This window comes from Cavia porcellus, unplaced genomic scaffold, assembly GCF_034190915.1.
Source record: "Cavia porcellus strain 051 isolate PalLab524CR breed Dunkin Hartley unplaced genomic scaffold, mCavPor4.1 scaffold_6, whole genome shotgun sequence".
Taxonomy (NCBI): Eukaryota; Metazoa; Chordata; class Mammalia; order Rodentia; family Caviidae; genus Cavia; species Cavia porcellus.
This window is the reverse complement of record NW_026947489.1, coordinates 64,495,354-64,520,376: the sequence shown is the minus strand read 5'-3', so window position 1 is coordinate 64,520,376 and position 25,023 is coordinate 64,495,354. Positions and strand designations below refer to the sequence as shown.

Below are 25,023 nucleotides of genomic sequence, written 5' to 3'. Positions count from 1 at the left end.
TAAGCACACTAACCCAGGGAAGCCTCAGAAGTTTGACTGACCCAGAGGGGAGGGGCCAGCATATGCCATCCCTGTCTGCAACTCACTAGCACATGGCAGTGTGAAGGGTCATCTAGTCAGCGCATTTCAGAAGAATTGTAACTGACAAAGAAAGAAACTGGGGCATCCTAGAAGAAGCAAAAAAGATGGGAAGAGGAGGCAACAATAAAAAGTCCCCAGGCCCCAGCCCTGAGAACACTGACCCAGGGACAGGTAAATACAAAGGAGAATGAGAACAGCAAACATGCAATATCAGACACAGCGTCAGTGGACATAAAGAGATGTATTTGGGACCTCATAGAAAAGTTCAAAAGTGAAATATTTAGCCAAATAAAGCAAGATATAAGAAGATTAATAAAAGAGATACTAAGCACCCCTCAAGCAGAGACCGACGAAAGAAGGGAGGAACTCAAACAAAGGAGAGAAACATTTGATGAAAAATATAAAAAAATATAGAATACATGAAACAGATTCAAAGAGATCACCAGGAAATTAAAACTCTATGGTATGACAGCAAATCAGCTTGAAAGAAACTAAGGATAGATTATCCAAACTGGAGGACAATTTCGCAATGTGGGAGTATGAAAGAGAAAACTTTTTAAAAATAATAAGGAAACAGGCAGTAACAATACAAGGCTACAAGACAACTAAAGGATCTGTAACTTGAGAATAAAGAATGTAAATGAAAAAGCTGGGGTACAAACAAAGGAACTACAAAGGTTATTCACAGAAGTAATTAAGGAAAACTTCCCAAACATAGGAAAAGGAAATGATATTTTGATATGTGAGGCATACAGAACTCCAGCCACCTACAACCAAAACAGAGCTACACCCAGGCATATAATAATCAAGATCCCAGAAATTAAATATAAGAACAAAATATTAAAAGCTGTTAGAGACAAGAAACAGATAACCTATAGAGGAATGCCATCAGAATAATGGCAGACTTCTCGACACAAACCATCAAGTCAAGAAGATCCTGAAGTGAAATATTCCAAGCCCTGAAAGAAAATAACCTCCATCCTAGATTGATATACCCTGCTAAACTGTCTTAAGAAATTAATGGAGAAACAAGATGCTTCCAAGACAGAGAGGAACTGGGGAAATTTGCAAAGCACCAATCCAACCCTACAGAGAATACTCCAGGCATTCTAGAGAGAGAGAAAAGTACTAGGATTCCAGGAACAGTGGCCGAGAGGCCTCAGTGAATGGAGCAGAAAACAGAATGAAGAAGATAAGCAGACCACTGATGGCAAAAAAAGAGCATAACAGAAATGAGGCAGAAACGGGGTGTGGTGGCTCACGCCTGTAATCCCAGCAGTCAGAAGGCTGAGGTGGGAGGATCCTTGCAAGTTCGAGACCAGCCTGGGCTACAAAGTGAGCTCAAGGCCAGCCTAAACTGCGTAGCAAGACCCCATCTCAAAAAAGACAAAAAAAGGGGGCTGGGGATTTAACTCAGCAGCATAAGTGCCTGCCTTGCAAGCAGGCAGTCGTGAGTTCGATCCCTAGTACCAATAAAAATGAAAAAGACAAAAAAAGAGGCAGAGAAAATTTTATTCAAAACTGATATGATTGATAGTATCAAGTCTGAGAGTATAGGCAACTACACTGAAGATGACAAGAGTCCACGATACACATTCTGATTTGATAACTGCCAGTTTTTGAAGTTCTATATTATATACAAAGCTGTGATTTTGTTAATGCAGTTACGTATTGATATATTCAATTATACTATGTCTGATAATATAGCCAATTCTATTGGAGATAATAAGAGACAACACAGGAACCATGGTAGAACTCCTTGCACAACGGTCTTATATGTTTTTTTCATTTCATGTGTTTATAGGAATATGTTTTGTTTCATCTTGCTTGGTTTTGTTTCTCCCTCTAATATGGAAAGAATAGAAATACACGTTAAGACTCATGCATGTGTAGAATCCATAAACAGTTTATGAGAACTGATCTTATGACACATGATGAAATGAACAAATACTTTGACAAAAAAAAAAAAGACACTAAAATACCCAGTGCTGATCCTGGAGTGTCATAACGTGAAACCCAGCAATAGTATTATTCTTTGTTCACAGTGATATTAGCCTGCTTGGGTTTATTCAATCTCAACATAATTCAAGATATGGATAACTGCATGTATGTTTAAGTGTATAGGATTGATAACCATATTTCTAAGTTTTTGTTGGATAGTTGAACAGAACTGGTTGCAATCTCACTGTTTGAATCCCCACTTTATATGCTGCACATTAGTATCTTGAATAACTATTTGTAAGAAGACAATCTGTAATCATCAACTAGTAATTTCTTGCTGTTTATTTTTTTCTTTGAAATTATGTATTTCTACCCGCTTTCTTTAAATTTTTTAAATTGAATTAAAAAAAAAAACACTACTGTACCCAGTGCTGATCACACAGTATCATGATGTGAAATCCAGCAATACTATTCTTTGTTCAGAATGATTTTAACCTGCTTTAGTTTGTTTAATCTAAACATAAATGAAGAGATGGATAACTGCATGTATGTTTAAGTGTATAGGATTGACAACCATGTTACTAAGTTTTTGTTGGATAGTTGAACAGAACTGTCTGCAGTCTCACTGTTTGAATTCCCACTTTACATGTTCCATTTTTGTATCTTGAACAACTTTTTGTAAATGACAATATGTAAACATCAACTAGTGATTTCTTACTGTTTATTTTTTTCTCTGAACATATGTATTATTTCTACCTATTTTCTGTTTTGTTTATTCTTTTTTTTTTTTTTTTTTTTTGTCTTTTTCGTTTTCATCGGTACCAGCGATCGAACTCACGACTGCCTGCTTTCAAGGCAGGCGCTTATGCCGCTGAGCTAAATCCCCAACCCCGTTTTGTTTATTCTTTAAAAAAAATTTTTTTAACTTTAAAGAAAACAAAACCCAACAAAGAAAAACTAAAAGAAAATGGGAGTAGTAGATACTGTACTTTAGAATCTAAGTAATATGCTTCTCCTTGTCCATGTTGCTTCTAGACATGAGTAGAGTCCAGGATTATTTTTAGGTGAGTACAAGGCCTAGGATAAAACACAATGTGTGGCTTAGTTCTTTCTATCCAACTTTAGAAATAGGTTTCAACAGAGTGAAAACAAAACGTAACGAGCAGTTTTGAAAATAGTTGGGCAATTGCAAAAGGATGATAGGCAAGCAGAGAAATTTATGCAAAGGGAAAAAAAGACTTGGGTTGCTGCAATATTTGTTGGTATGGAAGAACCTGCAGCGGCAGCCAGTTCTTTTCATCCTATATATTGTTCTGCACATTACTGATCACCCTACATTCAAAGCATGTATTGGAGTTGTACGGTATTGGAATGCTTTCTTTGGAGTCATTATCAGAAACGGATCAATGCCTCATCTATCCCAATGTGACATTTTGTACTTACCTTTTCCTTGTTTTGTGCAAATTAAGTTTGAGATTCTGGGTTTTCATTTTCTTTGCAGTTCTTAAGGCAATGAAACATATCTTTAAAAACAATGTAAATGTTGATTTTCTCACTTCAGAGGTCATTAAGTTTACCTTCATTCTTCTCTGAAGTGCGATGCTCTATTACACAGTGAAGGACAGTAGTTTCACTAATGACGAGATATACTTTATTTTGATCCATACTCTGACTCATGTAAGCAATGGAAAGAGATTTTGTGCATCTTAGTTTAACATTCAGTAAGATTCTTTGGATTTTTATTAGCCTAGTATTTTAAGAAAAGCTTTAAGAATATTTGTAAAAAATAAGTTTTAAGAATCACGTAGGAAAGCCATATTACAGGCATATAATAATTTTCTTTAAAAAAGATTGATTACGGTAATTTGAGCTTTTATAAATTTATTATTTTTTTCAGTTAGACAAAATCTTGGTATGTTGCCTGGGCAGGCCTTGAAGTCCTGGGCTCAAGCAATCCTCCCATCTCAGTCTCCTGAGTACCTGGGGCCACAGTGCCTGGCAGTAATTTGCTAAAGTTGTGTTCATGGATTAGTTGTGTTTGTCAAACAGAAGACAACTCCATGAGGATTCCTACATATCCTGGTAACAATAAAGCAAGTAAACATATTATGAATAACATCTATCATCACCGACATTAACTACTTCTCATAATAAGCTCTGTGGTTACATGTAGTCTCCTTTAGTTACCTGTAGTCACTCAGAAGGTGATGATCTTTTAATTCAGTATTTTAATTCATTCACTTTGAGTTACTTGCGGTTGAACTCTTCCCTAAGAATGCCTTGAGCAAGTCAAGAGGAACTAAACTACACTGTAAGTGTAAGGTGTATCCAAGGGTGGGTGGTGACGCCTGTAACCCAATTCTTGGGAGGTGCAGTCAGGAGAACAGCAAGTTCACGGCCAGCCTGCACAACTCAGCAATTCACTTTTATCATTTATTTATTTATTTTTTATCTTTGCCAAAATAAAGCACAGGCCTAACAAGGTAAGGTAACGTGGCCAAAGTCAATCAGTAAGCACAGAGAAAAACTCAAAGCTAATAAATTCTTGATCCCAAATTCTGTTTTCCCTTTACTGGATCCAAGAGCTTCTCTATACTCTACTGCAGTGGTGGCAAACATACAGCAGTGGTGGTACGGTGGGCTGTTTGTTTTTTGGTTTGTGTATTTTTGGTATCAGGAATCAAACTCACAATCTTGTGCTTCCCAGTCAAGTGCTTGAGCCACTGAGCTAAATCCCTGCCCCTGCAGTGGGCTGTTTGTTATCACTGAAAGCTCTAAAAGCTTTGCCACTGCTGCTCTACTCTCTCTCACTTGTATTTCTTAGGAAATTACCTGTCACCATTTTAAGTTCAGAGAGGTGAAACAGCCTGTCCAAATGGTGTCAGCAGGTAACAAAATCCAACTATACCTCCAAATCAACTTTAAAGAATGAAATATGGACATCTTAGTATTTTGATTTATTTTGTTGTAATTTATGTTTGGCCAGGTAAAAGATTCCAGGGTATCCGTTAGTTTAAGGTTATGCCTAATCTCCAACAATAACACTAAGGATGGTACAAAGTGAGCCTTTAGTTCCTATTCTTTCCCTTTTAGTTAATAATTCAGCTTCATAAGCAAAACAAAATTCTGATTGTCAAGGCAGGTTGGTTGGATCCTCTTAGAATGAATAAAAGACTAACATTTGAAAAGATAGTCAGCATTTAAATATGAACACTATGTTTGGAAAAGTAGGAAAATATACTAAATAAACAAATTAAAATATACACCCAAATAATACCTTTAGAACTCTAATCCATAACATGTACCAACTTTTCTTGATGAATGTGCTGATTATGTATCAAACTGTACTAATAAAAAATTAAAAATAAAACCTTTCAACCTTTAAGATAATATAAATCATCTATTTAAAATGATATTACCTAATATTTTACATAGAAGCCACTTGTACACTTGTGTTTTATAATAGCAACATGCCAAGTTAAAAACTTCGAGTATCAAGCTCAAACATATGTTCACACATACTAGCCTTATACCTTTAATACTGACGTACACCCACAGCCCTTAGTTCTGTAAAAACTGGTGTAAAATATTTTAATGTGATGTGATTAATTTTGGGGGACAAAAAGAGAATCAAAATGATATAAATTTCTTTGAAAAGGAAGGCCAAGCCAAAAATCTAAATTTATTATAAAAAGCACTAAAATAGATTCCTAGTTATAAACTGTTAACAAATGTTCATCTTAATCAGTACTCAGCATTAGATTTTCAAAGGCAAATTTCTGGGAACAGTAAGTTTCATACATCTTTTGTTTTCTTTCCAGTATGTTGAAGCTTGTTTATTACAGAGTGGAATTTGATGGAAGATGGGTTATTTTGGACCACATCCAAAGAGATTTAGTTACTGAAAGCACCTCATTATAAGGTGGTCTTACCAATAAGGTGATCCACTGGCTCGGATCCCATGGATATTATAACAAGGCTCCATTGTGGAGTCCAGGAAACTGGGCAGCTAATGGTTCCATCAAATGAAACCTTGCGCAACAGAAATCTTTTTTTTCTCCCCGTTTTGAGACATGAAAGTCGTTTAGGACCAGGGGATCATAAGCCTTGGTCAGTTTTCTAAATTTCCATTTCCTGAAGTGCTATTCTTTATTTTATGACTCATAGCTGTACAGATATTCCATGTTAAGATTTTAGCTTCACTAAATATTATCTGATGTGACTTTGGGTCTTTTTAAGTTATGAAAAATTTTACTAGCACTACCTTCACAAAAAATGAGGCCATCTACCTATGAAAAGAAACAAGAAACTACCAAGAATTTATAAAAATTAAATTCTGGTGTAAATTATTGAAAAATCTGAGATTAAAAAGAGCACAAATAAGTGTGATAATCAAAATGTTTTAAAAAAGACTGCCATCATTTACAGATGACTTCACTAAGCTGTCTTTAAAGTGATTTTATAAGCACTTTGACTTCACAAAGTCTTACAAGCAGTTTTAGAGAATTAACTATTTTGCACGTGCTTTATTTATGAAAACATGACAGATCCTGTTGTAGAAAAACAATATAAGAATACTTCTTAAAATTAAGTTCATAAAAATAATAAAAACAAAGTCCTGTATGAATGTAGATAGTGCCAAACTTAAAATCAGCTGATAATAAAATACACGATAGGAGCATAGTAAGCGTTCTCATTAATTTCACTCACAATTCTAGAAAGTTTAATGATTCATCCAAAGTTAAATATCAAGTCATGAAACATTTACTTTTATTATTCCCTTCCTCCACAAATAAAGCCCTTTTCCCAATTAGTGGTTTCTACCGCCCATGGCTGTATGCAGTATTACATTAATAATTTCATATGCAATGAATGTATTAATTATCTGATAAACAACTCCTAACATCTCCAAAAGTTTAAAAATAAGTCAGCCAAATAATGTTTTCTTCACTCTATATCACAGTTCTTTGTCACTACACCCATTTATTAGGGAAGCTTTGTATAAAGTAAAAATGCATTCTAGATATGTTTGATCTACTAATAACTGGTGACTTGATATGTACTAGGTATTGTAAATTGTTTTTATATTGCAACTTCTTGCACTATCACCTTTCTCTCTAAAAGAGACCACAAACCTATTTTCAATAGTGATATCATTGCATATTTTTCAAAACATCTTTTAGAACTACTAAAATCATGTGGCATTTTTCTATGCACATTTTCAGTAATGGAATGTTTTTGCCTCAGGGGCATCAGGTTTTGGAAAAACTAAAAAATCCTATCAAGGGAAACAGGATGGTATTTGTGATCAATTTTGATAGTAACACTAAGATATGAGTATAAGGTAATATGCTTGATGCTATAGTTCATCAATTTTACTAAGGGCAATTTCAAAAGTTTTCAAAATGTTTCAATTGTAAGTGTTGGAAAGAATAGCTACCTTTTCAGCTGTGATGCACACATTCATATGTTCCTTAAATGTGGCTAAGTCAGTTTATCTTTTCTATAAATGCTTTACTTTAAGCATTTTCTAACAAAAGCAAACAGAAGCTGACTCAGAGTAAAACATATTTCTTTAAATTATTAATTTTGAAAGCTGTTAGTAGTATAAGTACTAAATTCTTGGTCTCACAAATGAAACTAATTCGATGGAAGTCATAGTATTATTAGTATGACTTAGCAAAGCAGAGGCTGGGCCAAGTCTCTTGTCCCCCACCTGGTATTCTTTCTACTCCCCAATTATCCTTTCCTTTCTTTCCCCCACTAGGGCTGGGGATGGAACCCAGAGCTTTGCCCATGTGAAGAAGGGGCTCTATTGCTGAGCTACATTTTAGCCCCACTCTATTAGCCATTTAAGATCAAAATAGGAGGGGAGAGAAATTTTTTCACTCTCTCAAAAAAGCCCAAAAAATACATAAATTACTTTCTAAGCTAGTGCTTGGTACTTATTACTAAGGAACTAATGAAAAAATGTATATACTAGGTGGGACCTAAAATATTCCAATCTACAATAAAGCCTTGGTCAATTGAAATTTTTTTCAAGCATGTTTAGTATTGTAATATCCAATGCTATAAAAGCAGACAAGCTAAACGTCATCAAAATGAAAGCAAATGCATATACATAATGTTAAGTGAGGTACTGACACACAAACCTAAATATTGCATGATTTCCCTCACATGAAAAATTTAATATATATCAAGAATACAAAATAGGGGCTAGGGATTTAGCTCAGTGGCATAAGCGCCTTCCTTGCAAGTGTGCGGTCGTGAGTTCGATCCCTGGTACCAATAAAAACGAAAAAGACAAAAAAAAAAAAAGAATACAAAATAAAACAGATAACAGGAAAAAAGAGAATGAAAGCTAATCCAGTGTGAACAATGTACTATAAGTGTTCCATGAATTACTACAATTCTTTTACATGTTTTATATGTTCTTTGGCCCATTAGTCTGGCTTTCAATCTGTATATAAAATTAACCTTATAAGATCTTATAAGATAAATGAACCTGATGCTGGAAAAATAAGAGGAGGGGAGAAGGGAATTGAAATGTGTTATGCACATGTACCAGTCCCCTACAGTGAATGTAATTATGTACTACAAACACATACTAATAAAAAGTAAAAAAAAAAAAAAAAAGTAATTCATTTATCCAAATGAATGTAAAAAAGAAATCCGATTACTTAGAGTTTTGACTTGATAATAACAGACCATACATATCACTTGACCATCTCATAGAAGTTCAGTTCTGGCTGGGGAATAACACACAGCTCAGTGAGACAGCAACCGCTTAGCATGCATGACGTCATGGGTTTGATTCCCAGCAATACACACACAATTTCATTTCAAGCCACCCAGAAGTTTAAATGCCCACTGAATAGCATGTTTCTTAGAAAAAATCTTTTATAACTATTGTTGATTAGATGTATGGTTTCATTCTCTTAAACATAAACATACAAAATTCACAGAAAGGATTATTGTCCTCCAAAGGAATATACTTCACCTGAAATTGTATATACAGGCTTGGTTATTAAATTTACATATGAAGTTTTCTATCTTATAAACACATAATTAAAGCTATAGGGAACATATCTCACTTTTTCTCACAATGTGAAGCTTAATAATGAAAACTGAACAGTTGGTATATTTCATTTGGTCTTTTATAACTTTACATAGTTTTATGACACTCTGGATTTTATCAAATAAAAAACCAAAGCAATTGCCAGGCGTGGCGGCTCACGACTGTAATCCCAGCACTCAGGAGGCTGAGGTTGCGAGTTCGAGACCAGCCTGGACTACAAAGTGAGCTCAAGGCCAGCCTGAACTGTCTTTTTTGAGAGCAAGTCTCAAAAAAGACAAAAAAAAAACCACAAAAAACCTACCCTACCCCCCCCCCCAAAACAAAGCAATTTCAAGAAAAGTAAAAATAAGCCAGGTGTGGTTGCTCATGCCTGAAATTCAGTACTTTGGGGAGCTGAGGCAGGAGGAACTCAAATCTGAGCCCAGCCTAGACAACTCAGCAAGACCTTATCTTGAAATAGAAAAGAGCAAGAGATGTAGCTTAGTGTGAAGGCTTAGTATTGCCAAAAAAAAAAAAAAAAAAAAAAGTTTCCTTAAGTTTTCTAACTTTAAGCCAGTTTAATATGGGATTAAACTTTCTAAGACAAACTTTAGATTTCTTAAAAACAGTCTTAGACCGGGGCTGGGGATTTAGCTCAGTGGTAGAAAGCTTGCCTAGCAAGCTGGAAGCCCTGGGTTCAGTCCTTAGCACTAAAAACTGAAAAACAAAAAATTTTCTAAAAAAAACCCACAAAGAAACATTCTTAGACCGATCGGACAGAAAATCTACAGTGAAACATGGTAGAAGTTGAGAATACTCAACTCAATTAATCTTTATGTATTGGGATGAAAACAAATAGGTGAATAGGGCTACCAAACTACAAAATATGAAGTTACATGAAATTAGAAGTGCTCCACGAAACTCTTTCTGACTAATTTTAAAGTATATTTAGTTAAGTAACACTTGGAGAAAAATACTGTGTAAGAATCACTTTATCAAAACAACATGAGAAGAGTAAAACTTCTTGAATATAAAATATTTTAAAATCTGAAGACACTGAAAAAGTATATCCCAAATTTTAAAGTCATCCAATGTATAAATTATTTACAGTAGAATCTGACAGAAGTATGACAACAGATTTTTACAGCTTGACAGTAAGTATTATTACCTAACATTAGGAGAGACAACTGCTTACAGTTCTTCCTATTCCATGGGTTTTTCCCAACTCCAATTTATTTACACATTTACATTACTATTATCAATATTTTTTCAATATGCATGATTCTACTTAACTTTGAATTTGTGAAATCCTTGGTTTTTATTTCTCTGAATCCACTCCTTTCATAGTTCCAATTTCATAAAGCTCTCTTGTTAAAATGTAAATGACTCAGTACTGAGTCTATCAATTTCTACTAGTTCAATTTTTTCTTCATCTGTGTCTACAGGATCATAAAGTTCAGGTGTAAAATAGATAGATTCATCATCTTCTTCCTCTGCTTCAAAAGCTCTATTTGGAGTGGAACATTTAACTTCTTTGCTTCCAGGAGACAAAGCAATATCCAGGTTTGGAGCGTCTGTACAGCAGAGCAGTTGTGGTGAGTCATCTTTTTCAGTAGGAGTAGCATCAACCTTTACTGATGACACAGTGCTTTCTGACTGGGAGGATGGCCCAAATGACGTGTTCACTGTTAGATTTGAGGGCTCATTCTTAATAGTGAGTGGCAAAACTGTTTTACTTTCTAATTTTTCTGCTTCAAAAGTGGAAGTACCAGAGGTATAGTTCTCTGAAGACCGGAGCTCAGGTACTGTAGTCTGTGCTTTATCAGTAAAACATGGTTCTCTCAAGTTAAAGCCAGAACAGCTAATTCTTTTTGTTTGTTTTTTGAATGTTGGGCTTGTGGATCTGGAAATCACATTTTTTTCTGTTTTCACTGTCTGGACAGACTCTTCCAATGATCCTGGATCATCTATAAATACAAAAATTTAAGACCTTTAACTTTCTGTTCCTAGCTAACATTATAATTGTTAGGTTAAATTTTTTTATTAGAAAAATTAAATCAGCTGCATAGAATACGTAGTTTAGAGACTATAACCAGCAACACTGGATTTTCATCTCAGAATCTGAAAGAACAGCATGCTAACTCTGAAAGGAATATCATATCTCCAGTGTTTCCCAGCCCAATCTATAACACTCTCCAGGAAACTATCAAATTACACATCAGGGATCTGGAAGAAGAAGAAGGCCAAAAAAAGGAACAGGCTGAAAATTTACCTGGAAATTCACTAACTGGTGATTGAGAAGAACTGCCTTAATCAACAAGGAAACTGACAACCACAAGGCTATGTATTTTCTCAAAGAGATATAACTGGACAGTATTGACAGTACTTGAACCTAGGTTTCATTTATAATAGCCTTGAGTTCACTATGACATTTATTTAGAAGCATATACCACAGAATAAATGTTTAAAAATACACATTAAGCTATAATGACATATAAATTAAAAACTTAAAATTATACCAAATAACCAGAGTTTGGCAAACACTTTCTTTTACAGTCCAGATAGCAAATATACCAGGCTTTGAGGGCCATATTGTCCCTGTTGCAACTACTCATGAATGCTCTTCTAGAGTGATATATAAAACTGCTCAGTTTTGTAGACTGTAGTATGTAAGGTAAGTCTATTAAACTTTATGATGTTCTGATATTTGCTTCTTATTAGAACTTCATAACCAAACCTGGAGGAGTGACTAGCAGGTACTTGTTTTTTTCTATTATGACTCAAAAGCATTTTTTATAATTGTTATTGAGACAAGGTCTCACAAGATTGCCTAGGTGGCCTCAAACTTGTAATCTTCCTGCCTCTGCCTTCCAACTAACTAGGATTACAGATGCATGCACCAAAATTGGTTATAATAACACTTAAGTTTAAATCACTATACTTAAAGAATCTATATAATATAAATATCGTTTCAATATTATATAATGACTTCTCTATCAAATGTAAATGGGCAGGACTTTCCATACTTTTTTCCTTTCTGGAGTTGCTGTCATTAGGTAGAGATGGATTTTTGGTAATCACTGTAGGGCACTGTAGTTCCTGGACACACATTTTTGCTCCATCTTCCCTAGGATTTTCTGGAGATAGAAGACTTGCTGCTTCCAACAAACAAGAAGGGGTATTGTCCTGCAAACAGGTCATTTCAACAGTAGACTCGTCGTCTTGTGCACATTTTCTGTCCTTTTTGGATACACCAATGACTTTTTGGTGCTTTTTGGAAAATTCAGCCAAGGACTCCAGGGCACTTTCAAAGGTTGAATGGTGCTGAATCTGCTGTCTCACCCATTTAGAAAGTCCTAAAGAAAAAGTAAACCCAGAGGAAAATTTGGTTATTTAGTTACTAAAGTCCTGAGGTAAAACATACTTTTGCTAATGAAGTAATCTAATTTGTATTTCAATATATAGAATAGTTATCAAACTTTTCCTACAACTTTACTTCATATGTATAATATGCACATGACTTATGATGGGGTTAAATCCTGATGAACTTTTCATTATGTTAAAAATGTTAAAAGTCAAAACGCAATTAATAAACCTAATCCCCACAACATGAGTGGTCAGCAGCACAGTGCACCAAAGTGCATCCATTGGTTTCCAGTGCTGCGTGGAGGCCGCAGATCACTGCTGCCGCTCAGCACTGTCACACAGTTTGATCCCTTGATGCAGTAGCCAGGAAAATGTCAGAATTGAAACCTGAAGTGTGTTTCTGTGAAATGTAGGTTGCTTTCACACTACTGTAAAGTTGAAAGATTACAAGCTCAACCATTGTTAGTCGGGAACCATCTGTATTCCCTAGTTGAGAATTTAATTTCATCATTACATTATTCCTCACAATTGCACGTGTTCTTTCACACAGGGGAGCTAGAAGTAGTAAATAATGCAATCTTCCATTCCAACATTCTAAATTGGGCTCCATTTCTAAAAAAAATACATTCAAGATTCTAGTCTTAAAGGTTTTTGTTTGCTCCTCTCTGCTAACAATATCACATATATCATACACTATCCTGAAGATGAAAAAAATATCACTGTCTTGTGGGCAAATCATGTCCTACCTGAATTTTTACTATGTAGTTTTAAACACGTATAAATAAAGAGATATGATTTGACCTATGACATTTAGAAGCTAAAAAATGAACCATATTGAAAGTATAAGGTATTTATATTCTAGTTCACTTCACAATAAATTCAAAGTATTTAGATTTTTACAAAATAAATATTCCCCGGCTAATGCCATTAAAACAAAAATCTTTAGGAGCAAGTAGTTTTGAAAGTCACCATGGTATTATAAGTTCCAAGAAAGATAAAACAAGATTTCAAACAACCTAAATTGTTATACTTTCATTTGAAATACATTTCTTTAGATTTTTAATGGAATTACTCTATAAATTCTTTACTTACAAAAATTTAAACAGAAAACAGTAATGAAAAAATGTGTGGCTAATAATAACAAAACCATAGCCAAAATATTTTACATCTTATAAGTGTCAAAGAAAGAAAATTATTCAGAAACACTGGAAAATACTTAATTCTTAAATTTTTTAAACTAGTTTTTTTGGGGAGGAAGAGCGTGGGTTTGGTACCAAGAATCAAACTTATAACTTTGTGCTTGCCAGGCAGGCGCTGTGCTGCTGAGCTATATCTCAAATTAATCAAAAATTAGAACTGAAGTAAAAATTTAAACTCTAAATTTCAAAAATTTTTAAAAAACGAAACAAGCATTTTTCTTCTATTTATTTTGCTTGCTTGGGGAAAATGATTACCCAAATAAAAATGTGAAATTCTCTAAAACTGAAAAACTTTAGTATTATAATTACATTTTCATTTTGACCTTTTTATAATCAAAGAAAACCTTCTAGTACATCATTGTTTGCTTTTACGAACTTGAAAGGATCTGAGCTCCACCTGCTGACTAAACACCAGTACTTAGCATTTTTGCTTTTATTTACTGCTTGACCTCAGCCACTGCTTGCTTTATATAAAAAAGAAAAGCAAGCAAGATTTTCAGCTGTAATCTTGAGAGTTAAGTTTCAATATCACACTAAATACAGTAATTAAACTGAACTGGTAAATGTAGAGTCCATGCTCACAAACAGCTAATCTGAAACCAATTCATAATTTAATTAAAATTTATAGTATGATTAACTTTTTAGCTTCAAAATATAATAAATACACAAGTATAGTCCACAGCTGTTTGCTAATGTGGACTGATTCTGGAAGGACTCTGACACTAGTGGGTGAAAAGCACAGGCACATAATATTTATTGATTTGGGTGGGGGGAAAATGAACATCTATTTGATCCTACTGCAGTGGAGCTTTATGCCCTTTCAGAAAATACTAGCTTTGACTACCATAAATTCCAAAACATCTGAAGCATCTCTAAAAAAAAAAGCAAATAAATACAACAAACTTCAACATAATCCAAAGTAAGAGAACATGAAGCAATCTAAAGAGATGCATTTGTTTACTTTAATGTAAAAATTTGGTATTCCTTCAAAAATTCATTTCTTTATAGAGAGCTTTTCCCCTGACCATGGTAAATAAACTATTCCTATATTATTGAATTATATCTTATACTCTATGTGATTTAAGAATCCTAGTTTAGTTAATCTTTGTTAATAACTAAACAAATTCTCTTTTAAAAAATTTTTTATAACTGTAAATAAATGAGAACTAAAGAACTACATTCCTAGTCAATGGGAATTATTCATGTTTGCTCCAATAATTTAAATTTGCTATCAAATTATCTTTAAAAATAGATGCCATTAAATACAAAAGATTTAATGTGGTGGACTAGGAACCCCCAGACCCACCTTCTTTCTATGAAGAAATGGATTCAACAATATATAGATCAAACCCCTTTACGAGAAATCCAGACATCAGTTAAGAGGCTCCTGAATGCAGGCTAGCACAAAACCAGCTGTATCAACACAAGCAAGAAATTTAGTGGCACCTTCTCACTAGCGTCCCTGCTTTGGAACAGTGCCATATGGTTGAAAGTTCCAGCTTCTGCTTTTCCCTGAGGAGAAAAGAGAAGGCTGGAGTATATGTCCAAAGTCTTGGCTTTTGGGAGACGCTATACAGGGCACTTGCTTCTGTCTTGCCCATCTTGAGATGCGGATGATCTAGGATTCTCTACATGCCTGGGGACCACTGAGAACAAAAGAGCCAGGCAGCATAATGTCGCTCCACAGGAACCATGGTTTAAAAAATAGGTAGGCTGATAAAGCTCAGTGGCTACTTTGGAAGGAAGAAAGAGATGAGCATCTCAGCTTTTCAATAATAAGGGGCTAGGTCATTCAACACTGACCGTGGTGCCCTGGCATGCTTTACGTGTCTGGACAGGATGCAGAACAGAAGAGCTGGGAAGTATACTGCTGCTTTGGAGACCCCACGACACAAAAGTATAATGTTCAGAAGGGAAAACCCTTCAATTAAGAATCTAAAGTGTTATTATTACAGTTACAGATTCCCTGTGGCAAATGTGATCAATATTATGAAAAATATATACTAATAAAAATAAAAGTTAATAAAAGCAAAGAATATATACACGTAAATCCTGGGAGATAAGTCCATGGTAAAATTGTGAGACTCCCAGAACGTGGGGCAGGGCTGATGAGTGAAGGTCTTTTCTTATGCAAACACTGTGAAAAGACTGTTTTTGAGACGTGTAGATACAAATACAAACGTATAGGGCCTATAAGGAAATAGGCTATTTCCTGGTTAAAGCCTGTTCAAAAGAACAAAGTAAATCTCCAGAAATTAACTCTAAAGGAATGGAGCTATGGGAATTTCCTGACAAAGATTTGAAAAAACTATCAAAAGGATGCTCATGAGTGCAATAAATGACACAGGAAAAAAATTTTTTTTTTTAGCAAGGAGAAATAAAGAACTAAACTCTTGATCTGAAAAATGAAGTAACAACTGAAAAATTCACTCAACAGCAGACTTGAGTAAGCAAAACAGTTGGTGAATTCTTAAGACAAATCACTTGAAATTATCTAGTCAGAGAAGCAAAAGAGACCCCCTGCACTACCAAAAAAGCCCTAAAAAACAAAAAAGTAAAGAAAGTCTAAGAGAGCTAGGGGATACCACCAACCAAAGCAATACAGATGTAGCCTGAGAATTTAGAAATAAGAAACAGAAAGGTTATTTATAATAAATAAAATCTTTCCAAAAATTAGAGAAAAAAAAACATGACATCTAGATTCAAGACAAATCAAAACAGAATGATCCCAGCAGTCAATATCAAAATATATTATAAGCCAGGTGTGGTGGCGCACACCTGCAATCCCAGCACTTGGAGGCTGAAGCAGGAGGATCACAGTGAGTTTGTGGCCAGCCTGGGCTACAGGCCAGCCTGAACTGCACAGTGAAACTCTGTCTCAAAAAGACAAAAAAAAAAAAGGTATGTAACTGAATGGTCTAATCATATATTACCAAAAATGATTAATCCCTTGAACAGTTTAAAAATTGTTTAAAGTATAAAAACTGCAGGAACAGTTTAAAAACTAAAAATCAATGTGATATAAAATCACATTAAGAGAACAAATGGCAAACATTCTAAGATGATACGACATAGAAAAAGCATCTGACAAAGGTCAACACTTTTTGATGATAAAACTCTGAGCAAATGAGAAGTGGAAGGAAATTACCTCAACATAATAAGCATCACATATCAAAGCCCACAGTTAATGTCATATTCAGTGGTTAAAAATAGAAATCTTTTCCTTTATAAGCAGTGTCAATGCAAAGATGTCTCTTTTCACTACTGTTTAACATAGTACTGGAAGCCTGGGCTGGCTCTGTTAGATTAAAAGTAAAAGGAAAGAAATAGAGGGACAAAAGTAAAATTATCTCTCTTCAGAGATGAGATATGTGTAGAAAACCCTACAGATGTTCCCTGAAAACACTGTTAACAACTTTACCTCATCTGTTCAGTAGTTCTAAGATTCAAAAACAGACACACCCCACACATTAACAACCAAAAAAAAAAAAAAAAGAATTTAAGAAAACATTCTATTTGTGACAGCATCAAAAAGAACAAAGCACTTAGGGATAAACTTAACTAAAGGAAGCAAAGGACTTTATACTGAAAATTACAAAGCACTGCTGAAAATAAAGATAACATAAATAAATGGAAAGACATTACACATTTCAATACCAGAAGACTTACTATTGTTAAAATGTCCATGCTATTGAAAGCAATCTACAGATTCAGTGCAATTTCTACCAAAATCTCAATGGTATTTTTCATACAAATAGAAATAATAAGCCTAAAATCCATATGGAGCCACAATGGTCCATGAGCACAGAAAACAGTATTGAGAAAGAAGGTCAAAGCTGCAGGCATCATGCTATATGGTTTAAAATACACTACACAACTACAATAATGAAGAAAAGTATGGTACTGGCATAAGACATATAGACCAATGGAACAGAATGGAGAGCTCAGAAATAAATCCACAAACTACAGTCAATTGCCGTTCTCCAACAAGGTGCTATGAACACACAAGGTGAAAGACACAACATCAAAAAATGATGTTACCATACAACAGTGATACGTGCACCAATGCTTATAGCAGCACAATTCCTTAGAGTCTGGAAGACCTCTGAAAGAAGCCTGTATACCCATAAACTGATGATTGGATACATAGAATGACAAATTTGAGGTATTATAAGGAGATGGATACACCTGCAAAATATAATATTGAGTGAAATAAATAAGACACACAATCTTAAATACCATTTAGTATCTCTCATTTGAGGCAAAGTACAAAAGAAAATGATAAAGGATGGACAGAAAGGAACAAGGGGATAGATCTTGTCCAATAGGGAAGCAGTCTAAGGGAACAAAGACAAGGAGTAAGAAAGACAAGGGGAAAATGAGAGGAAAAAAGATGTGTCCTATATAGGATCCCAATAACTGCACCCAATGTCAACTTTATATACCATAACATGAGCTAAGACAAGTAATATCAACAAGTACATAAACAACGATAGGAAGCAGTAATATGTACATGTAACCACTCCCTGAGATGACTGTACATTACAGGAATTGAAATATGTACTGATAAAACAAAATAGTTTTTAAATGCTAGGAAGGATCTGGCCTGAAGATGGCAGCTTGATAGGTGGCAGGGTAGAAAGCCTCTCTTGAGCAGAACTCAGATGCTAGAATTTAACACCATGGAGAAGACCAGGTAAAAGGAGAGGGATTCTCACGACCCAGGAAGAAACTGAGGAAAAACAAAAAAAGGAAGGAAGGAAAAACATGGACAAAAGGCTGGAACCAGAGGCGCTGTGACGCGTGCTCTTACAGGTCCTGTGCTGTGCTGGGCACGCCTTGGAGTTAAACAATTCATGGTCGCGCTCAAGTTGCGGCCACCGAAATTGGGAGTTAGTGAGCCCAGGGCAACTTGGTGGGAGGATTTGGCACAACAGAGAGCGGAACCCATGTAGAGAGCTGCAGTAATCCATGGTGAGTGCTAGGAATTGGGTCCCACGCCTGAACCTGGAACCGCAGTGGCGTCAGTCAGCAGCCCCTGGCCCAAAAAAAACACTGGAGGGACCTGCTTGGGCTGGGTCACACCGCTGAACGAACCCAACTGCCAGGGACCAAACCATCCCAAATCTGTGACGTCTGCATGGCACAGACTAACGTGCTGAAGGCACTCGCCAGTTGAGTGGCTCAGAGAAGGGCCAGCCCACACCATCCCTATGTGCACTTCAGATCAACAGTGAACTGGAGAAGGCAGCAATCCCCTAACCAGCATGCTTCAGAAAAACTGTAGGCAATACAGAAAGGGCCTGAGACCTCCACCATACACCTGTCTGAAAGAAACCAGAAGCATGACAAGAGAAAGAAACAAGACAAATACTCCAGCCGCTGACCCTGGGAAAATAAGTCCAGGAGAGGTAAATTCAGAAGAGATTCTGGGCAGCAATCATGCAATATTGGCCACAGCATCGGCAGAAATAAAGAAATACTTTCATTACCTCATAGACTAACTTAAAACTGAAATTCTAATTCAAGTGAGGCAAGATATAAAAAGATTAATAAAAGAAATGCTAAACCCCTCTCAAGAAGACACAGATGGAAGAATGGAGCAACCCAGAAAAAGGAGAGAAACCTTAGATGAAGAATATAAACAAAATCTAGAATACATGAAACAGATACAAATAGATTACCAGGAAATTAAAAACTCCATTGAAAGCTGGCAAAATTCCTTGGCAGACACTAAAATTAGACTTTCAAAACTTGAAGATAGATTTGCAATGTGTGATTGTGAAAGAAAAGATCTCTTAAAAATAATAAGGAACCAGAAAGTAACAATACAAAGGCTAGAAGATGACAAGAGGATCTGTAAGTTAAGAATAAAAAACAAGAGCGGAGAAGCAGGAGTAAAAACAAAGGAAATACAAGGCTATTCACAGAATAATTAAGGAAAATTTCTGAAGCACAGGAAAAGGAAATGATATCCAGGTAAATGAGGCATACAGAACTCCAGCCAGCTACAACCAAAACAGATCTACACCCAGACATGTAATAATCAAGATCCCCAAAATTTATCACAAGAACAGAATATTAAAGGGGGTCAGAGAAAAGAAACATCACCTATAAAAGAAAACCCATCAAAATCGTGACAGACTTCTCAACACAAACTATCAAATCAAGAAGAGCTTGGAGTGAAGTATTCCAAGCCCTGAAAGAAAATAACCTCCAACCCAGATTGATGTACCCTGCTGTCTCTCAAAATTAATGGAGAAACAAGATGTTTCCATGACAAAGAGGAACTGTGGGAGTTCGTGACCACCAATTCAACCCTACAAAAAATACTGAAGGACATTCTAGAGAGAGAGAAAAAAGTCATCAGGATTCCAGCAACAATGGCAGAGAGGCCTCAATGAACAGGGCAGACAGTGAAATAAAGGAGAAAAGTAGACAACAACAGAAAAATAGTATAGCAGAGAGGAGGCAGAGAAGGTTGGCTATAATTTCTAACATAGATGGCCTTGATACACTAACAAAACACAGGCAGAGTAGATTAGGGGATAGGGTCCACTGTGATGCTCTGAATAGAAAATATATTCAACCTGAAAGAGGATTAATAAACCGAAAGTCAAAGATGAGAAAACGATGCTCTATGTGACAGGGAAACAGAGAAAAGTAGGGACAGCTCGTCCAGCAGCTACAGATAGGTTGAAAAGTCATGATACTTTTGTGTAGTGGAGAACTACTCAGCTATAAGGAAGGAAAACCTTGAGGCTTCAGTATGTAAAGGAATACAGCTCAAGATCAAGCTCAGGGGTAAAAAGGTTCAGCACCACTTAGGTAGATAATGGGTTGCCTCCCTAATCTAAAAACTAAAGGAGTTAGTGGGGCCCAAAATGTATAAAGCACTGTGAGAAAGGGAAAGGGGAGGAATTGTCTAAAGAAGGAAGGCAGAGAACATTAGTGTATCAGGATTTAAAAGCCACGTTAGTCTTATCGCTCTGTTTAGTTGATTTTATTCTGTTCCAGTCTGTCTACTCGCACTAGATTTGAGGATATAAGACAGCTATCTTAAAAATAGCAGGATATACTACAGTAACTATCCTTAATTTCCTATTAACTTAAACTGAAGCCCTGTATTACTTACATTGTCTTACTATGACTAATCTTATTTGAAGCTGGTTTGTTAGATCGCTGTTTTGTCTTGACTGATTTTATTCAAATTTGGTATGCTTGATAGTATCAAGTCTAAGAGTAGAGGCAACTACTCTGAAGATGATAAGATGCAATGGGATACCCATTCCGGTTTGATTAACTGCTTTTGAAGTCCCACAATGTCTCTAAAGTTGTGTTTTTATTAATATTGCTATATAGTGCTATGTTCAATTATACTATGCCTGATGATATAGACAATTCTATTGAAAATAACAAGAAATATCATAGTAACTACTGTAGATCACCTAGTATTGTGGTTTTATATGTCTTTTTCATTTCATGTTTTTCTAGGAATTTGTTTCGTTGTCTTGTTTTGATCTGCTATTCCCTATAATACAGAAAGGATAGGTATACATGTAGAGATTCACGCATGTGTAGAACTTCTAAACAGTTTATGAGAATAGATTATATAATGCATGATGTAATGAACAGATACTCTGCAGAAGATACACTAAGATAATCCTGATAATCCAGTGCTAATTCTGTAGCATTATGATATAAAATCTAGCAACACTATTATTCTCTGTTCAGAGTGATATTAGTCTATTTTCGTTTGTTTAATTTCAATATATGTAAAGATATGGACAGCTATTCTGAAGAGAATGAGAGACATTATGGCAGCCATTGTTGATTCCCCTATTCTCGTCTTGAAGACCTAAAATGCCTTCATCATCCTGTTCTGATCAGTTTAGTACTATATTGTTCAGTATGTATTCACTGTGTGTGAAGATGGGGACAACTATTTGGAAGAAAACAAGAGACAATATGATAGACAGTGAAGGTCTCCGGTGGTCTTGCTTTGAAATCCGCGTTTCTTTTTGTTTTCTTATGATCTGTTTTGTTATGTTTAATCTTACCCTCTTTAAAATAAAAAGAATTTTAAAAAAATAAAATGTTAGGAAAACAAGATATCTACATGAAATGAACAAAATTAGGTCCTTACCATAAATAGTACACAAAATTTTACTAAAAATATATTCAAGACTTAAATCTAATCTGATATTATAAAACTCCTAGGAAAAAAGACAGAAGAGTTTAATAATATTGGCCTTGGTAAATATCTACTGATTTAAAATTATCCTATGACTCAGCAATCCTATCTTGTGTTTGCATTTTAGTTAAAACACACACACACACACACACACACACACACACACACACACACATGAGATATGCCTTAACTTGTACAGTATAATATTGCTAACTAGACGGACAATTGAAATAAGGCTTTAAGAGATATCTGTACTCCCATATCCACTATAGTACTAGTCCTAATTTCCAACAGATAGAAATAATCTAAATACCTATTCACAGATAAATAGATAAAATATGGTATATGTCTTAGTTGCTTTTTTTTTTCTTGTTGCTGAGACAAAATATCTGATGCTCAAAGTTAGGGAAGAAAAGGTTTATTTCTTACGGTTCTTTGAGGTATCAGTCCACATTCAACTGGCTACAAGGCAGCCTGGCATTTTCAGGCAGCCATTCATGGCTGCCACAAACAGCAAAGATGAACAAGGCAAGATAGAAAGATATGCCTTTTCCCCACTTCCCCATACACTGTATGCTGGCTCCATCCCTGGGTGGGTATAACACTCACACCACCAATCCCAGCGCTAGACGATAAACCAATCCCAAAACCTAGATTTGGCTGCCATGATTGCAATGAGGCTTGCAGGGGAGGCATCCTGAACATAAACCATAAAGTTATTATTCTAGACCCTAGAAAAGAAGAAAATCCTGTCAGGTATTTCAACATGGATGAACCTTAAGGACCATTATGTTTGGTGAAATCAGCTGTTGACAGTAAGACAAATGTTACCTGATTCGACTTACATAAGATATCTTATATAAGTAATCAAAGTGGTCAAACTCAAAGAATCACTAAGTACACTGGGGGTTACTAGGGTAGGGAGGAGGAAGAAAGTGGGGTAATGCTGTTCAATCAGTATAAAGTTTCAGTTATTCAAGATTAAAGTTTGAGTGAACTGGCTTACAGTGTCTATGTAGTTAACAATTTTATACTGTACACTTACAAAGTTAAGGCAGATTTCATGTTACGTGTTTTTTTGTTTTTAAACTACAATGAAAACACAGATAGTCACTAGCTATTACTCTAAACACAGCTGGCAATCTTACCAGATATATAGCGACTTGGGTTATTTCTGAAGCGATCATCCACTAGAATAAGAGCTCCCCAGTCATTTTTATGTCGAATACACCTACCAAAAAATAGGGGGAAATAAAAAAAATATGTATCATTGAGTATAAAAGTCAGGTTTCTAGATGGACAGAAAATTAATGATGATCTAGTTACACATTCCTATAAACAATCTAAGAGTTATAGAAACTACCCAATCTAATGTACCAAAGTAGTTATAGATTTTCTAGATGTTTTCCTTATAACAGGGGTGCCTTGGAGGATAACCACTTTTTCTGGTCTTTTTTTTTTTTTTTTTTTTTTTTTTTTGTTTTTGAGACAGGGTCTCACTATGTAGCTCAGGCCAGCCTCGAACTCAGTGATTCCCTTGCCTCAACCTCCTGAATGCTGAGATCACAGATGTGTGGTATCATGCACAGTCAATAATCACATTTTTTATTAATTAACATGCATTATGAATTTCTTAAATATATAACATTCACTTGATTGTAAATTTTCAAAATCTTTGTTACTTGTTGATATTTTTCATTGAAAATCAGTAAAATAACAACTGGGTTCTCCATTTACAAAAACTGATAAAATACTAAGAGTCCAGTATTATATATCAGTATAACAGATATATGATTTTTATGTGATCCTAGAAAAATGTGTTTTGAAGCTCAAGAGGCTCTCTGACAGTACTGAACTTTTTACTGATCCCACAAGCATTTCTGAAGCATGTGTATTCCAAGGTGAGACACAGTTGGTTGCTGAGAATGCAAATCTGTATTACATGCACACAGGGAAGCAAACAAATAAGCCATTACATTATAGTAAGCATGTGCCATAATAGAGAGAACATACAAAATGCTATGGATTTCCTAAGGTATAAATAGCTAAAGTTAAAGAAATAAAAATTATGACATTCAACTAGAGTCTTGATTGCTAAATTTGCCAAATGAATAATATCATAATTTATGGCAAATGCACTGAGTAATGAAAGGAAAAGGTATGTTTAATGGTTTAATATGGAGGTGTTTATGTTTAATGGTGACAACTTTTCTGGTTGGAAGTATAAAAATGAAAAAGCAGAACCTGTGGATTAAAAACTAGATAGGATCAAGATGTGAAGGGCTATTTGATGACTGTGTAACCTTGGCCAAGTAATTTAATCTCTCTAACCAGCTCAAAAACAAAACAAAAAATGGATTACCAACATGCACTGCTATTAGAAGTGATTTGTTAAATGCTTTACTCCAAGTTTCTACTTTTTAAAAAACTATTTTATCTTTATCCAATATCTTTCAGCTTCAAAGTTATCCATAAATATTATCATCATGTGTGGAAGGCACAAGAAAATATGGATTATAATCACATTATCCAAATATTACAAATAACATTAAAATGAAAAATATTTTCCTGTTGCTTTCTTTACATTGAAGTACAAAAAAATGCAATTTTAAGATCCTATAGATGTTTATATATAATAAATATAATTTAACAGATATGAAGAGTTTATACACCTTCAGTGACTAAAAGTAGAGTCTGCAAATAGAATAACTCCTCACATTGGCTGCTATCTTGATTTTGTTTCCTGACATCTTGAGGGTAGAAGAATGAATGACTTTTACCTATAAAATCATGGTCTGGGATTTATTTATTTATTTAGGTGCTGGGGATCAAACTCACAACGTTGCACTTACCAGGCAAGCACTTGAGCCGCTGAGCTAAATCCTTGGCCTGTGGCCTGGGATTTGATGTTCACATGATAATACTTGTTGTTTGTTGGTAAGCTTCCTTTAATCAGCATTTACTGAGCACTTTTGCATGCCATTCATTGTTTAACCAATCATAAAAATTCTTTAAGTTAAAATTCTTTGAGTTAAAGTTGAGTTTTATTTGGTTCTAATTTCTTCTATTTACTCTTTTCAACTTCCACTTGGGACAGCTAACATTAAAAATATGCATTCCTAGGATTCTAGTTAGGTAGAATTTTACCAACATTTAAAAAAAAAAAAAAAAAACCAGCAATACTA

General features: G+C 35.0%; 1 protein-coding gene across 2 annotated transcripts in view; it reads right to left on the bottom strand.

Annotated features, from left to right (window-relative positions):
• Positions 1-1,576: 1,576 nt before the first annotated feature.
• The window catches only part of Brip1 (BRCA1 interacting helicase 1), a 188,184-nt gene continuing 164,737 nt past the window's right edge, over positions 1,577-25,023 (bottom strand). For both annotated transcript variants that reach the window (XM_063250881.1, XM_063250882.1), the window contains 3 exons: positions 22,987-23,069; positions 12,106-12,435; positions 1,577-11,046 (listed from right to left, as the gene is read on the bottom strand). In XM_063250881.1, the coding sequence (XP_063106951.1) occupies positions 10,451-11,046; positions 12,106-12,435; positions 22,987-23,069 (1,009 nt within the window). In that variant the 3' untranslated portion in view covers positions 1,577-10,450. The remainder of the gene's footprint in view (positions 11,047-12,105; positions 12,436-22,986; positions 23,070-25,023) is intronic.